The following is a 15,011-nucleotide window of genomic DNA, read 5'->3' on the forward strand; positions in this document are numbered from 1 at the left end:
CTTTGAGGTAATGTTCTCGCCCACCACGTTAACTCCCGACATTCCAGTTTCCGTCTCACCTTACAGCCCTCGCAGGCGTGCACACCGTAGTGGTATCCCGAGGCTCGGTCTGCACACACTCGGCACTCCAGGGTCAGCGAGGCTGAGGAGTACTCCTCCTGCACTGCCACTGCCCCAAATACCCCTGAAGATGGGCTGGAAGCTGGGGTGAGGCCGTCTGCGCAGGGCGGGGGTCGGGGAGGGGGGCGTCACGACAACAGAGGTACAGGGGCAGCAATGAGAAAATAAAGCACAAAACAGAAAGCAGGAAAATTAAGAAACTTGTGAAAAGCAACAGGAAAAAATGTATCAGTACCTAAAAAGGAAGCATGATTTTCCACCTTGGTGGTTAATAAGCAACACAGTTCAGGGTATGCTGGCATGTTAAGTAAAAACAAATAAGTGGGAAAGATGGAAATTTACTGAAATCGGAAGACTACGGTTAGCGGTGCCTATATCTCCTTATATAGGTTTACATAAATACGTACACGTCTCATACAGAACAAGGAGACTACGCATTCGTTTTGTGTGTGTGTGAGTGTATGCTTAAATTCCCAGGACAAGAAATGCAGCACAGAGGACATTGATCGCATTCGGAACGCCTTCATTTGACACGGGTCATTTGCCCCGACTGACAGTTCAATGCAGCCCATTTTTAAAGCAGACACAAGGGTAAACAATTCAGTGCGATGCATTTGGTTATTATGCGTTACATCTCAAGTGCTGTCTAGTGTGCCGGAGTCAGAGACCGAACATCCTCCTGCATCATTCACATGGGGGGTACGACAGCACAACGGTGTCCTCTCGGGCCTGGGTGTGGTTCTGCACCGAACGAGACCATCAGGGGAAGTGAGAGGTGGGTCGGTGGTTCGGCTGCTTCTAGGCAAGCTCAACAGCCAATACCAAGTAATGAAAACAGCCGACAGCAAACACACTCATTCCTTGAGAGTCATGAGAGGTCCCTTCTTAACTTTTCCATGACATCACCAGTACTGTCTTCCAGTAAACAGTGCCACCCCCCCCAAAACTGACTATAATTCCATATTCCAGTGTCCAGGATGTATACAACTGCTGCCTTGTTACTGTCCTGATGACTTCATGAATGTTTTGTGGGCACTCTTCACCGGAAACCAGACATTCTTGTCGACACTGGAATGTACCAACTGTCTTCTGCGGGACCTTACAGGCCAGAAAGTTGGTCGGGAATTCTAAACAACCATCTGAGGTTTCAGGTCCCCCAGAATAGCCCAGTAACTGACATGCCTGGAAGGTGTGGCACTTGTATGGTTCACCGATTGAGCTACGCAAACTCCTTCCAGAATCAAAATAAAAATTCTGTTGGAGAAGACAACAGAAAACAAGTAAAAGCTAAACAGTGGGTGTGAAAAACCACTGAATGAAGAGCATGCTGATGTTGCATACAGGCAGCTAGTGGTCAAGGAGGTGTGTGTTCAGCAGTGGGACTGGCCCTCCCAGAGGAGCGTATACACTGCCTGCCCAAGCGGCAGTCTCCTTTGTTGGGTGCACAGTGTCTGAAGTGGTCCATGGAGAGCGGTTAATACCTAGAAGGGTGGAGCTCTCAGAACCCGACCCCGTCCCAGAGGACTGGTACTCGGGGATATCGAAGGAGCTGAGGGCGCTGTCCTCGATGGACTGCGAGAGATCCTGTAGGTCATCCATACCCTGCATGAGGTCCCCACACAGCGGGCTGCCCAGGACCGAGTCCTCCAAGGGGGACGGCGGACTGTAATGGCTCTGCATGTCTACCATGGCGGTGGACGAGGCTGGCCGCTGGGTCACTCATCAGACTGCACAAAGTGCAGCAGCGGACAGAAGCATGACAAGAAGAGAAAGAGAAACAAGTACGTTAAAAAAAAAATATGCAACTTGAATTATTTTTTAAATTATTTTGCTGATGTTGATGCCCAGTACTGGATACAGCTGGATATTTTTGTTGGCGTTAACAGCATGATGGTACCTTTCCCAAGAATAACAAGCAGAGCCTTTTCTAGGACTGAACCTTGTCCTTAAGGACCATGCCACCTGTTGCCCTCACAGGTGTTTAGGTGACCCCTAGAAATGCCCCAGCTGGGGTGGTTTGCTCAGCAGTTGTGCCAAGGTCAGCTTCACACGCCTCCAGCAGCATCCAGCTAGTCTTAGTCAAGGTGGTACTTTGCTCTCTGCGTCGAATCGCACCGTAAACACGTCTTCGCCGCTTTGCATCGCGAAATCCTGAAGCCTGCAAAATTCAGGAAGAAGCAAAGGGGCGGCGGCAAGCCTGTGCATTTGCGTAAGCAGTGCCCATCGATCCTGTGGGCTTAACACATTCGACATAAAAAGCTGTGTCTTAACACACCGAGTGTGAGTCTGCCCCTATAATAAACAATCGCAGACTCACGCAAAGAGAAAACAATAATGTGAGTGTCGCCGTTCAAAGGTGACTGGGCTTGGCCTCATACCAACCCCATCGCTATTAATATGTAACTGGACTTGCATCAATGAGCATGAAAGAGAAGCATTAACTGTATTAATAAATGTACATTCAGCTGAAAAAGCAGGCTAACCTCTTTAGTAATTACACCATCATACTCACAAGTATTAAGCTGATGGCATCAGAACACAGTGTCACATGACCAGAATCTCCCGGATGACGCCCCCCCCACTCTCCTGGGCAACCAGCAGTAGCATCCTGGGTGTCGTGACCACAGCCCCCCCCACCACCAATTCCCAGCGCCTCCCACATGCCACATAGCCATTAAGAGGAGAAAGGACCTCCTCCAGCTGGGGGTCAGTTGCTTTCAATGGGCAATTTCATGGTAGAAATTCACACGACAAGCACATTACCGCCACCTTCTTTTAATAAGTTAACGATAATATGTGAGCAACGATTCAGGACAAACTGACCCACGTCGGACAAAAAAATTGACGGCTTATGCTCGCCTTCAAGAAACGGGACATTTGGCTTCGAAGATAAAAAGACCTGGGTAATAAGTACAAAACTATGCACACGTACTGTGTTTACCTGCAGTCACGAGGACAGCATGGAACAAACAGTATGGACACGTATCCCACGGGCACAGCGACGCGCGTTTGTCCCTCAGGTCATTCATCTGCTGTCTGAGCGCAGAGGGGCCCAGTCTGGGGAGACGCAAGGTCAAAGAGTCCACGCACTGGGGCACGGCGGTGGTGGGGTCCCATCCTACCCCCAGGGAGAGACAAAAGGCTTCCCAGACAAGCCCACTTGGACTGGCCCCACAGCGACACGAAACACAAGTTGGACACCTCACACCGTGCCATCCGTCACGGTGTCATTTTAAAGCAGTCCGCAATCTCAGCAAAATAAACGAGTAAATTAATAAATAAAGAGAACAGCAGGACAGCTGATTAAAAGAGCCAACTGGGACCAATCACAGAATGCCTGCAAACCATGTTTTTAACACAACCACGGGAGGAAACGGTGGGCTCCCAAGAGGCCCGTAACAAAGCCTCCGCAAGAACCTTTACTGGCCCGGCGTAGGACCGCAAGCGGGGAAGTGCAGCCGCTGCGGGTCCAACCCGATCCACTTACACAGCGGCCAAAGACACGGAAAATAAATAGAGAAAGGCGTCTGCATTTGGGCGTTAACAAGGCGTCCTGGCAGCAGCCCAAGTACACGAGTGTATGGGCTTAGGCTTGCTTTGTTCGGGTCCGAGTAGCACAGTCGCACGCAGTGCACTGGCTGACACATCAGACCAGGGCATGCCGGGAAATCTGACACCACCTGTAAGACTCTTAACAGACCGTCAAACGGGCGGCTCTGAACCTCATGAACTACCTTGATAGCAGTGTGAGCAGGCGCATATTAAAGATGAAAAAAAAAAAGACCTCTTAACACATCACACAGAGATTTATGCAGGCTGCTTTTATGATTGCATGTGTAACAGTTGCTTCAGGCGTGTTTACTATAATTTAAGAAAGAGGGAAAAAAATTCCAGTGATCGTATCACGATTTCAGCCTCCTTGCAGTGACAATATGATGACTGAGTGTGTCTTATCAGCAGAGATTAATACACCAAGGCCAGAAATATCACCGTGGTTACAGGCCAAAGTACAGGTTGTGAGTTGATGGCGGCATCCAGAAGGAAACGGGGGACTTTGTTGCCTTTAGTCATGGGTAGTAATTCTACTCCCAGAGAGGGAATTAAAGGTCTGTCTGTCAGGCATGTCTGTTTATATTTGCCGTAATCTTCCTCGGAAAATGCATGGCGGAATTATAACCGATTGTCCTTTTAAGTTGTTCTTGATAACGGCGCCAAGGGCACATAAAATATATAATAAAATAAATAACGGGGAAAAACCGCAGGCACTCACGAATCACCCCGGGGGAAGGATCGGAAGGGAGACCGGGCTGTGAATCAATCTAATTAAGGACAGACAATGAGGCCACTAGACGTGTTGAGTGCTCCCTGTCTATATGCTTCTGGTCCCTCCTGTCGAGCGCACCGTGACAACGGGTAAAATAATAGCATCGTTGTCGATGCACTATAATGCCGCCCTTATTTAGATGCCAGCTTCTTCCTTGGACTCGGCAAGCCTTTTAAAAGGGGGCCGTCTGTATGGAACGGACGTGCTTAATAATTTAGGGGTTTTCGGTGAACTTCTCTCGAACCCACCCCACTTCTGATCACGAGTCAGGAAGAATGTTATTTGGCATACTGGATTTCTGGATGAATAAAGCGCAGCATCACTGGCCGAGTCTCTGTTCGAGTGAGAAGTACCATAAACACAGGGCTTGACCTTCATTTTTTTGTGTTTGGTTGCCTGTAGTGCAGGTACGTTTTACCAGTCCCATCAAATTTTACACCCATGTAATTTTGGAACAATACCGGAAAGACAAAAATAGTACAACGTGTACATATACAGTATATATATCTACATGTAAACTATAATAAAAGCGAGGACGCGTGAAGGGAAGCGCATTTACAAAAAAAAGGCTCCAACATACAGAAATCGCCCAAAACAGCAAGACACTGGAGCCATTTCACTTTATTTTTGACAAATTTGGGCGCTTTCTAGGAAGAAAATGTTTTAAAAGCAAAAATGCTGATGATGCAATCGTTGACCTCACAGTTTCGTTCTCATTTGTCATTTTGCATCAAAATTCTTCATATTTTACCTTCATTCCCCACCCACCTGCCCGCAGGACAGGTATGAGAACGACTACCAGACCGACTATGAAAATTTCAGCAAATTATCTGTCCCGGACACCGGGACAACCGTTACTGGCCGTTCACTGGCCAAGCCACAACTGCATCACTTTGTCCACCCTGTGTAACAGGCGTTGAGCAGTGACCCCAGCAGCCCCTTGCTCAATGTGCACATCTAGAGCAACGGGGAGAAGTCTGTCTTTCCGTGCTTTTCCTTGTGCCGCTTTTGAACTTGGCCGAGGAAAATCGGGACATTTCCAAATTGCGCAGGCAGCACGAATGCAGACGTCCGTTACGCAACTCTGGCCCCCTCGATCCAGTTGTGTAAATCGGAAAGTAAAAAGACGGCGATGCGCCACAGCTGCAGCCTGCTGCTGTCCCTGGGCGCTGTTCAAGCAGGGCCTCCCCCGTTGGCAGCCTCTCACCGCTCGGCTGCAGCCTGGCCCATCCTTCCTAGGGAGATTTAAAGCCTCTTCAGGTTTAAGTCCTCCAGAGCTTTTCTCTTAAGCAGATAGCGCCAGGCAATTACATTAGCGCTCTGACGTTTGTTCTCCAGCTGACAGACCCGACATCTGTTCATATGTTCAGGTGGGAGCACCCAGGCATTACATCAATTCCAACTTCTGAAATGAACATATGCAAGTCCATAGTAAAAACAGGTCCTGTTTGCCACGGTGTTGCTTAACACTTCTTTGTTGGCGAGTAGATGCTCGAACCAAGAATCAGACTCCACTGAAAAGCATCACTCCAGCAAGGCAGCGGAGCCCAAAAGACTCATGGGGGCACCCGACTACCTGCACTGTGCCTGGCGCAACCAATCCATGCACCAGCTTAGCGCTATTTTCTACATTTCAGTGGGAAGGCCGGGAGACAGCAGACCAGACGCTGATAACTAGCCTAAGACATAAATCCTACCCTTTGACCCAGAGAAGGACATAAGCGTATAAGAAGTAGCCAAGCAGGCTTCTCCCAGTGTGTGAGATGCCATAAGGTGCCCTGCGAAAACAACAAAACCGAGTCCCCAAACAACACACAGCTCATGAATGAGAAGCTCGGTCCAGAGGGGGTCTGCGCTGGGGCAGCGTTGGTCCAGCGCCCTCGGTCAGTCACATGGGCGCTACATGGCCCAATATTAAAGGGGCGGCAGGAGCTTAAAGCTGTTTATGGAAGGATTAGAGTCAGCAAAATAAAAGCATACTCAACAAATGAGCTTTTCTTCTTCAAGGATTACAGCAGGAAAGAAGTCCTATGACACAACCGAAGAAGAAGAAGAAAGTACCTGCAAACAGCTCTGTGGCCGTCAGGCCTCTGCAACTTTTTTCTGGTACGAAAACTACAGGCATGTTACCATGAGCTAGACAGCTGTGAGGGTCCTGTTACATTTTCCAGTGTGAGACGAGCGCCTGGCCGGCGAGCCTGCCAAGTGGTCCTGCGCGTGGGTGGGTTAACGCTCCGCTAACCCCCTCTTCACCCTCCTCCCAACTCCGAAAGGCTCCAGTGCTCAGCGAGGCCAACAATAACAGGCTGAGAAAGAACTTAGCATGATCATGTGCTCCATTACAAGCACTATCCACCTCTTCTTGTGATTGTTTTCCCTTCCTCTTTGTCTTGCATCCCATGTGGCCCTAGTAGATCCCTGCTGTATGATTTCCCTGAAGACAAGGCGCGCCGCGTTTATGCCTGTACGCCTGCAGTCTGAGGGGTGCCTTGTCTTCTCACGGCCAAACTCTGCGCACAGAGCTGGTTTGCACATGCGAGTTGTTGGGGCAGCACCCATTTGCTTAAGAGTTCCCTTCAGCAGAGGGTCTGAAACATTGATTGGCTCACATGGTAAGAATTTCAGGGTCGCTTCCTGTCTTTGACCGGTGGTGGGGGGGGTCTCGACAGCACAGGAGTTAAGGCGGCTTTCAGCGGCAAGATTTGTGGCTGGCAACTGTATCGCCTGCCTGATTCCCACACCTCATTCCACCACACATACTTGTGCCAGTGTTGAGACACGTGTAATGTGCAACAACCCCAGATGCATGCTGGGAAAACTGTAACCAGATCACAGCTCCTTGCATTTATCTACTGTTTCAGCCTTTGACCTCTCAGGGCTTTGAGTGCAACTGGACAAGAGAAGTGGCATTGCCCGATGTATCGAGGCTCTACTCATACTAGACATGAGCTCTCTGTACGTAGGGACAACTTAGTAAACAGTCATATGAAAACCCATCAAAGCATGAGGAGCTGAAAGAGTGAGACCAAAAGGCCTTGGTCACAGAGTCCCAGTGCTGGGCTCATATCCCAGGTCAGGACATACAGGTAACAGGCATTACTGCTTCTACGACCCCCTAGAGTAGCTCAGTGATCAGCAGGAGACGACAGTGGCTTTGGCGAAGGGTACCCAACGCTGGGATGACAGCAGACCCAACAGCCTGGAATCTATGGATTTTGTGACCTGAGCCAACAGCAGTTCACTGGGCCAGGACAGAGGAGGCCCAGGGGTTCTGGGGCATTTCTGTCTGCTTGGGCTAGCTCGAGATGCCAGCCCTTGAGGCAGTTGTTGTAGCCCCTTGACTGTTTGTGATTTTTCATATACCTCAACATGTATTTGCTGCGATTGGAAGGCCATCCACGGTTCACTGCAGGAAACTTCAACAGTGCAGCCCCGTGATCCAGGGAGCGAAAGAAGCGATTCAGGTTGAGAGCAGAGGTCAGAGCGCAGCCCAACATCTAGGGTCTGTTTGATGAAAGAGACGATAACAGTAGAATTGCTGGAGCACAGAAACACTTTGTAAACTGGGTCCATGAGACAAAAACGGTGCCGAGTTCCAACCGTAAAAAACTGTGACAAAACCAGAAAAACTTGTTTGGCACAAAAACACACACAGCACGTCGCGTTCGACAACACGCCTGCAGGCGAGGAGAGGAGCCTGAGTCCATTTACAAGCACAATCTGAAACTCCAAAGTTCTCATACTGCTATCTTTCTGTCAGTGATTTTTGCTTTAGCAGTTCGGGGTAAGTACCTCGCTCGGGCGTACAATGGCAAGAGGTGGGGAACAAACACACAACCTTCCGGGTCCAAAGCCAGCAGCTCTAAACAGGATGCCACCTGCTCCGAAAAGTTGTATTTTGATGTTCTTTTATGGCGTTATTATAATATTACTTCCTAAGGTGCCGCATGTGAAGACAGACCTTTGACAGAAAGTCAACACAACACAGCAGGAAAAAAATGGCAAATCACTGCGACAGCAAATGGTGCAGTTATATAACGTATTGTTTGTTCTGCCGTGTTTGTACATCATGCTGGATATGAGCTTTTGCAGCATGTATAAATCATAATCTTGACGTCAAAGCACCACGGACACAAAAAAAGGATGTAAAAATACAGCTTAGAGAACGACAACACGCTGGATTCGAGCGGAGCTTATCCCTCATACAGCGATGGACATTTAACGGTGCTGTTCCGGTCCGACGTTCCACTCAGCTTACACACACGTGAACAGCATTTATATGTACGGAGAAAAGAGTTATGAAATGGAAGGCACTGAGATAAAGTGTGTGAAAGGTGGTCCAGAAAGGGGAACAGATCATTAGGTACAACCAGACACAGAGCGAAGCCCCATGCGCACGTGACACACGTTTTCTAGAGCGGGATAGTCGTTAGAGCCGTTGCATTTGGACCCAAAGGTTATAGGTTCAGATCTTACCCTAAATTGTTCCAGTAAAATTACCCAGCTGTATAAATGGATAAATAACTGTAAGTACCTTAACCTTGTAAGTCACTTTGGAGAAAAGCGTCAGACAAAAGAGCAAACGTAACGTAGAGCAACATGTATTTGCTGCTCAATCACTTTATGGCTTCTAAAGTAACGCAAGCCACCCTCCACCAAAATGGCCTTAGAAGTTAGAAAAAAGGCAGGTAAAGCCTCACATGTCCTTGGAGAAATGCAGAAAGCCACCCTTTCACGTTAACGTCACTTCTAGCTGCCGAACGGAATTTCTGCTTCGCGCAGCTTCCGTAAGGTGTCGCTTCACACTTCGGGCGACTTGCAGGCTCACGTTTAGGGCCTGCAGGCACACAGAAGTAGATACTTAGGGCAGAGCGGGGAGCGGCCGCAGCCGCCACGCTTTAACCGCTGCTTATCTGCTCACGTTAAAATCTCTGCCTGCTGACTAGCTGTCGCTGTCCTGCAACTGGGACACGAAGCCGCAAGGCAGGGCGTTTGCATACGAAAAAGCACAAACAGTCATCGCAGTAACTAAAGCGAAACGAGTTAACGGTTGACGGGCAGGGTAAGAGTCGGGGGCGCAGCGGGTAATGTGGTGTAATGAGGGAAATGATGAATTAACTCGACCAGCTGAGACAGCGTGGAGCTCACAGTACCATGTAAACCGGAGGGCGCGACAGTGCGGGGGTTGGTTGGTTGGTTGGTTGGTTGGTTGGTTGAGGGGGGGCTACTGCCCTCTCTTACACAACACATGCCAACATCCGCGTGGTCGCACACCTCTGGCCGTGACCCTCCTCACCTTGACGCTGTGCACGCGCTCGCCGTCTCGCTGGCTCTCCTTCCCTCTTTCTCTCTCCGTTTCTGTGGCGCTCCACGATCCCGCCGCACTTTCTCGGCGTCTGCCTCCGTCCCTCCTGAGACAACAGGCCTCTGCACGCCTGCGTACATAATCTGTGGAAATGCAGCTGCTTTCCCTGAATGGGTGTGGAAAGCGGCCGTACGCGCGAGCTCCTCTCTCTCGGGGCTCCGATCCCGTGCCGGGACCTGCCACGACCGGGTTCGGTTCGCATCTCCGTAACACAAAATGAGCACCGGAGCCACGGCGATGATGGCAAAGGTCCAGCGTGGCTCCTGCCCACCTAAACAAGAAGCCTGGAAAGCACTTGCTGTGCAGCACTATGATGAACTGAGTGAGCAGAGCGACCACCGAAGGAAGGGCAGGAGGAAAACTTTTACGGAACACAAATACTATAGTAATACCATTCTGCTGGAGTGATTATTCACCTGTCCAGCTAGTTTGAGGAGAACACGTACACTACGATCATGTCAGTATGCCATATTACTGTTATTGTTGCTGTTTTTGCTGCTGCTGCTGCTGCTCCGCTCACGAGTGTGTTCGTAACCAGAGCGCCCATCGCATCGTCGAGTGTGTGTGTCATGACGCAGAGCGATGCTTCGGACGGTGTCATCATGAGACACACTTGAGGAGAGGACAGGACAGGACAGGAGAGGAGAGGAGAGGAGAGTCCCTGCCAGTGTCGTGACAGCGATCGCTCTCTCTCACACACACACACACACACAGCCAGGCTGAGCTCCAGCCCCATTCAAAATAACAACAATAAAAAAAGAACTGCGCTACGATCCTGGACTGCGGAGCGGAGTGCGTACCTTCACAGGCGCGCCGGGTCCCTCTCCGCCATGTGTTTGTGCACATAAGGAGCGCGGAGACGCGAGGAAACGCCGCACGGTTCAGTCGCTGTCAGGAGTCCTGCGCCGGGCGCTCCAGTACAGCGCCTGGCCGCGACCCACCGAGCGCTGCCTGCCCGCAGGAAGTGACGACATGACGGACAGCCGCACACGCGCACGCCCCCCGACACACCCGTCGCCTCAGCCAATAAGGGGCCTCGGGGGCGTGACTTTTAGCAGGAAGTCACGGAAGGAGGGAAGACGGGGTCACTGTGTCACCGAGCTGCGGGCGGTGAAGTGATTTTCTGGTCAAAATGGTTGTGAAGCGGTGCGGAACATCTCACAAAGTAATTATTTATTGCAGTGGAGCTCACAGAATACTGTATAAGCGATGACTGGGAATAATTCTGTTTACTTATACATACACATACTCAAATAATATTACCCTAGGGCCTAATGAAACATGCGAGGAAAAAAGACGTCTCTCTAGCCTAGGGTTCGGGACGTGCAGTGGGAGAGAGCTGTCCTCTCCAAGAACCTGTTCTCTGGTCTTTGCTTCCGTTCACGAGATTTCACCTTTTCCGACCTCTTCCGTCCTCCACACACCGGAACCAGCGCACTCAACTGTAGGCTCAACGCTTTTCCCCAAACCCGCTCCGTTGCCACATCATGTACAGTACTGTGCAAAAGTTTTAGGCGCTTGGTTGGGGGAAAAAGCTGTAATGTGGAAATGCTTCCAAAAATAATGCTGTTAATTAATAAACTTCCTACAAAGCTTAGTAGCCATCCATCGTTAACAATCGCTTGTCCCAAGCAGGGTCGCAGCGGATTTGGCCAGGTCTCACTCTCTGGCGGGTATGGGGTTCGAGTCCCCCTTGGGGTGCCTTGCGATGGACTGGCTTCCCGTCCAGGGTGTGTCCCCTCCCCCCTCCAGCTTTGCACCTTGTGTTGCCGGGTTAGGCTCCAGTTCACCACAACCCCACTCAGGACAAAAGATCTCAGACTGTGTGTGTGTGTGTGTGTGTGCTTTCTTTATTTAATGATGTACAAAACCCTTACTGTAATACTGTAACTTTTTGCAAAAGGAATGCTTGGAAATCTGAAGTATGCCCTTTCCCATTGACATTAATGCAGAAGACATTAAATAACCATCTAGAAAATATTTTTGTGAAACATCTCAGTGCTTAAGACTTTTGCACAGTACTATATGTATGTCTCTATGTGTATGTGTGTCGTGGCGAACAGAGGATTCGGAGGAGGCTGGACCCAAGTGCAGGATCTTTTATTCAGTACCAAAGGATTCAGCTTGTTCTCGTGGTCGGTCAATAGGCAAGCTGGACGGAGGCGAGGGACGAGGTGAGCGGTCATAACCGGGGAGACGTGGAGCAGGACGGAGGGACGATGAGCAAAAGGACTTGGGTTGAGCAAAGCAAGGTAGGTTTGAGAGCGCAGAGTGGACGGTTGTTTCAAATGAGATTCCGCAGCTGGGAAGCGGTCGTGACAGTATGTATTTCTGCAAAAGTACAAATTACTGATTTTCTTTCCCCATACAAATTCTTAATCATTATTGAGTTTATTATTATTAATAAAGCTGCATGTACAGTACTGTGCAAAAGTTTTAGGCGCTTGGTTGGGGGAAAAAGCTGTAATGTGGAAATGCTTCCAAAAATAATGCTCTTAATTAATAAACTTCCTACAAAGCTTAGTAGCCATCCATCGTTAACAATCGCTTGGTAAGGTTTAGGTAAGTTAGGTAAGGTAAGCAATAAAACTACAAAGCTGCAGTTACAGCCAGGTTCATCCTCAACATATGAAAAACCTATATGGTGCTCATTCATCTGGATGACCCCCCCGTTTAAAAAAAAAAAAAAGAAAAAAAATGCCATGAGGACATTGAATTTGTTATGCTGAGGACAGGCAGGCTGGAGACAGGGGAGTAGTGGACCCAATTGCAGGCTGGTTTCAATCCTTTAACAAGGTTCGTAGGACAGGACACAGTCAAGGTCAGGGAGAGGTGAAGGTCTTTCCAGGCATCAACATCATAACACAGGCAATCCAAACTCAGTACTCAAGGAAACCAGGCAAGGGCCCAAAAACTAGGACCAAGAGAACAAGCAAGCCAAAGCCATGGAGCCTGCAAAACCACAAGGGCATTTGGAAGAATCCACATCAATGTGGGGACATGAAGCTCCTTTTATCTGTGTCTTCTTCACGGAACGCAGGTGTTGTCGCTCCACTTGTTCCCGGGGGCGTGACAGAACTGTTTAAAATGTAACCCTGTCATTAATTTAATTACACCTCAGCTCTTATGCCTCAGATTACTTCTTTGAATTGATTTATAACATTTAATCCCTGCAAAAATGAACCCTTTTGTTATTTTGTACCCAGAGTTTTATTTGATTCAGGCATTAAGGTAAAACTAATTATGATGCCAGATATTAGTGTTTACCAGGTACAGCAGGAGCCTGAAAAACAAACAGTGTCACCTATTAGCTGAGAGCTGTGGAGTGCCATTGGACTCATAGAAGTCCCATGGTTTCCATGGGAATGGAGGGAACGCTCCAAACACTCTCAGCTGGATTCGAACCTTACGCTTAAACACACTGAGGCACCACTGTGACCTGTCATCGTACTACATTAACAAAAAGAATATGCAGTACTGTATTCCAGTCAGAGAATATGTAAGAGCTGAGATCTTAAGTTGTCTCTAGCGCCACCTCCTGGTGAAGACCAAACATACATTAACACGCACCAATAAAATCCACTACTGCCCTACATTACAGTCTCCAGTACTTTTAATTACGTAAATCTAAGTCACTCAAAGTTGTAAACAAATGGTAAATTAAGAGTCTTTTGTGAAAAGTAACCCATACATCTTAAGATCGCTGTGTCAGCATTCCCAGTGCCGTATCTTCCGACACTCCTTCAGTCTGCAGTCGGGGATCGATCGTTCTCAATTTCCTAAGACCTTTCTGCTGGTAAATATGACCCTTTTGTATCGCGGCCTTCTAGAATTAGGCCAATGAGTAACTTTTTATCATCAGATATTTCTCTAACGTCGTAACGCAGCAGGTGGTCCCCGTCCTTAGACGCCAATAGGCACTGAGAAGCGCTGCCCACTGCAGTGCAGCACCTGTAGTACCACTTACTGCACCAGGTGGCGCACCAAGCTTCTTCCTAAATGCTAAGCTGTTGGGGAATTTTCCAAATTGAGTAATGCGGACAAGTCAGCTGTTCGCTTCCTCGCTTTACATAATAAGTCACGGAAGAGAAAAATGGACCGTTTTTAAGTGGAACTGTATCCAGCTGAGCTGTGTGTAACAGTGGCGACGCCTGTATTGTGGTAAAAGTGAAAATGTTGAATGCGCGCGCACACACTTAACTCGTGCTACTCACTGAGGCACAAAGACTGCGACACTTGGGAAGTTTACTTGGAAAAAGGCAGAAATGTGGTGAAAATGGGGCGTAATGAATTTGATGAACCCCTGAGCTGTTACTGTGGCACAGCAGGTAGCTCTGGGGCCTCACTGCTCCTTGACCGCAGGTTTGAATGGGGTTCAGGCTGTTCAGCTCTCCCCATGTTTGCATGGGTTTCCTCCCACGATCCAGACGTTTGTTTCCAATGAAATGATTATTTTAAATTGCTCTCGTGTGTGTGTCTCTGTGTGTGTGTGTGTGTCTGTGTGTGTGTGATTGCCCTGCTGTGGACTCTCATCCACAATGAACCTGCTCACATTGTGCTTCCAGTTTAGGCTCTGGACTGCCATGACCCTTCAGTGTATAACATTTACAGTGTTTAATGTTCATGTATTTGCCCACAGCACCTTACATAAGTCAATATCTTATTGATAACACTGGACACTCAACTGGTTAACGAACCTCTTTCCAGGACATGGGGACAGTTGGCCTCCTGGGACTCTTAACTTGCACATTTTGGTGTGAAGTCCAGCTCACTCCTTATTCTGCGACGAGTCCCCTCACTTTACAAGCACGTACTGTACGCAAGGGGTATGGGTATCGCATCCTGAGGTCCCCCTGAAGGCCCCTTGATTGTTGGCATCCATTTCCTCCTCATTGGTCACCACACCACTGAAGACACAGTGGACATGAGTGGACCCATTTCTCAGCAGCATGTTACCACAAAACTTTTATATTATAGTGGAATTTATGACTTCTCTTTAGGCTGAAATGCATAATATGCGGTAACTGTTGAGAGCCGTAAGAAGAAATCCGTCAAATGAGATACTTCAGTGAGGCATGTATGAATGGTCCATGGCATAATGCATACATCCAGAAATTATTCCAATTAAAAGGCGTGGCAGTGTTGCAAAGAATGAACTTACATTTTCAATGGTACAATTATAAAAGAAACAGCACAGAAAAG

The 15,011-nt window shown here is 48.6% G+C and overlaps 1 protein-coding gene across 1 annotated transcript in view; it reads right to left on the minus strand.

Moving 5' to 3' along the window:
• Positions 1-10,684, minus strand: part of LOC108931518 (peroxisome proliferator-activated receptor alpha-like) — a 23,604-nt gene extending 12,920 nt beyond the window's left edge. The window contains exons 1-3 of the mRNA XM_018747286.2: positions 10,610-10,684; positions 1,602-1,847; positions 60-217 (exon numbers count right to left, since the gene is read on the minus strand). Of these exons, the coding sequence (XP_018602802.1) occupies positions 60-217; positions 1,602-1,809 (366 nt within the window). The 5' untranslated portion in view covers positions 1,810-1,847; positions 10,610-10,684. The remainder of the gene's footprint in view (positions 1-59; positions 218-1,601; positions 1,848-10,609) is intronic.
• Between the last annotated feature and the right edge of the window lie 4,327 nt (positions 10,685-15,011).

This window comes from Scleropages formosus, chromosome 2, assembly GCF_900964775.1.
Source record: "Scleropages formosus chromosome 2, fSclFor1.1, whole genome shotgun sequence".
NCBI classification, from domain to species: Eukaryota; Metazoa; Chordata; class Actinopteri; order Osteoglossiformes; family Osteoglossidae; genus Scleropages; species Scleropages formosus.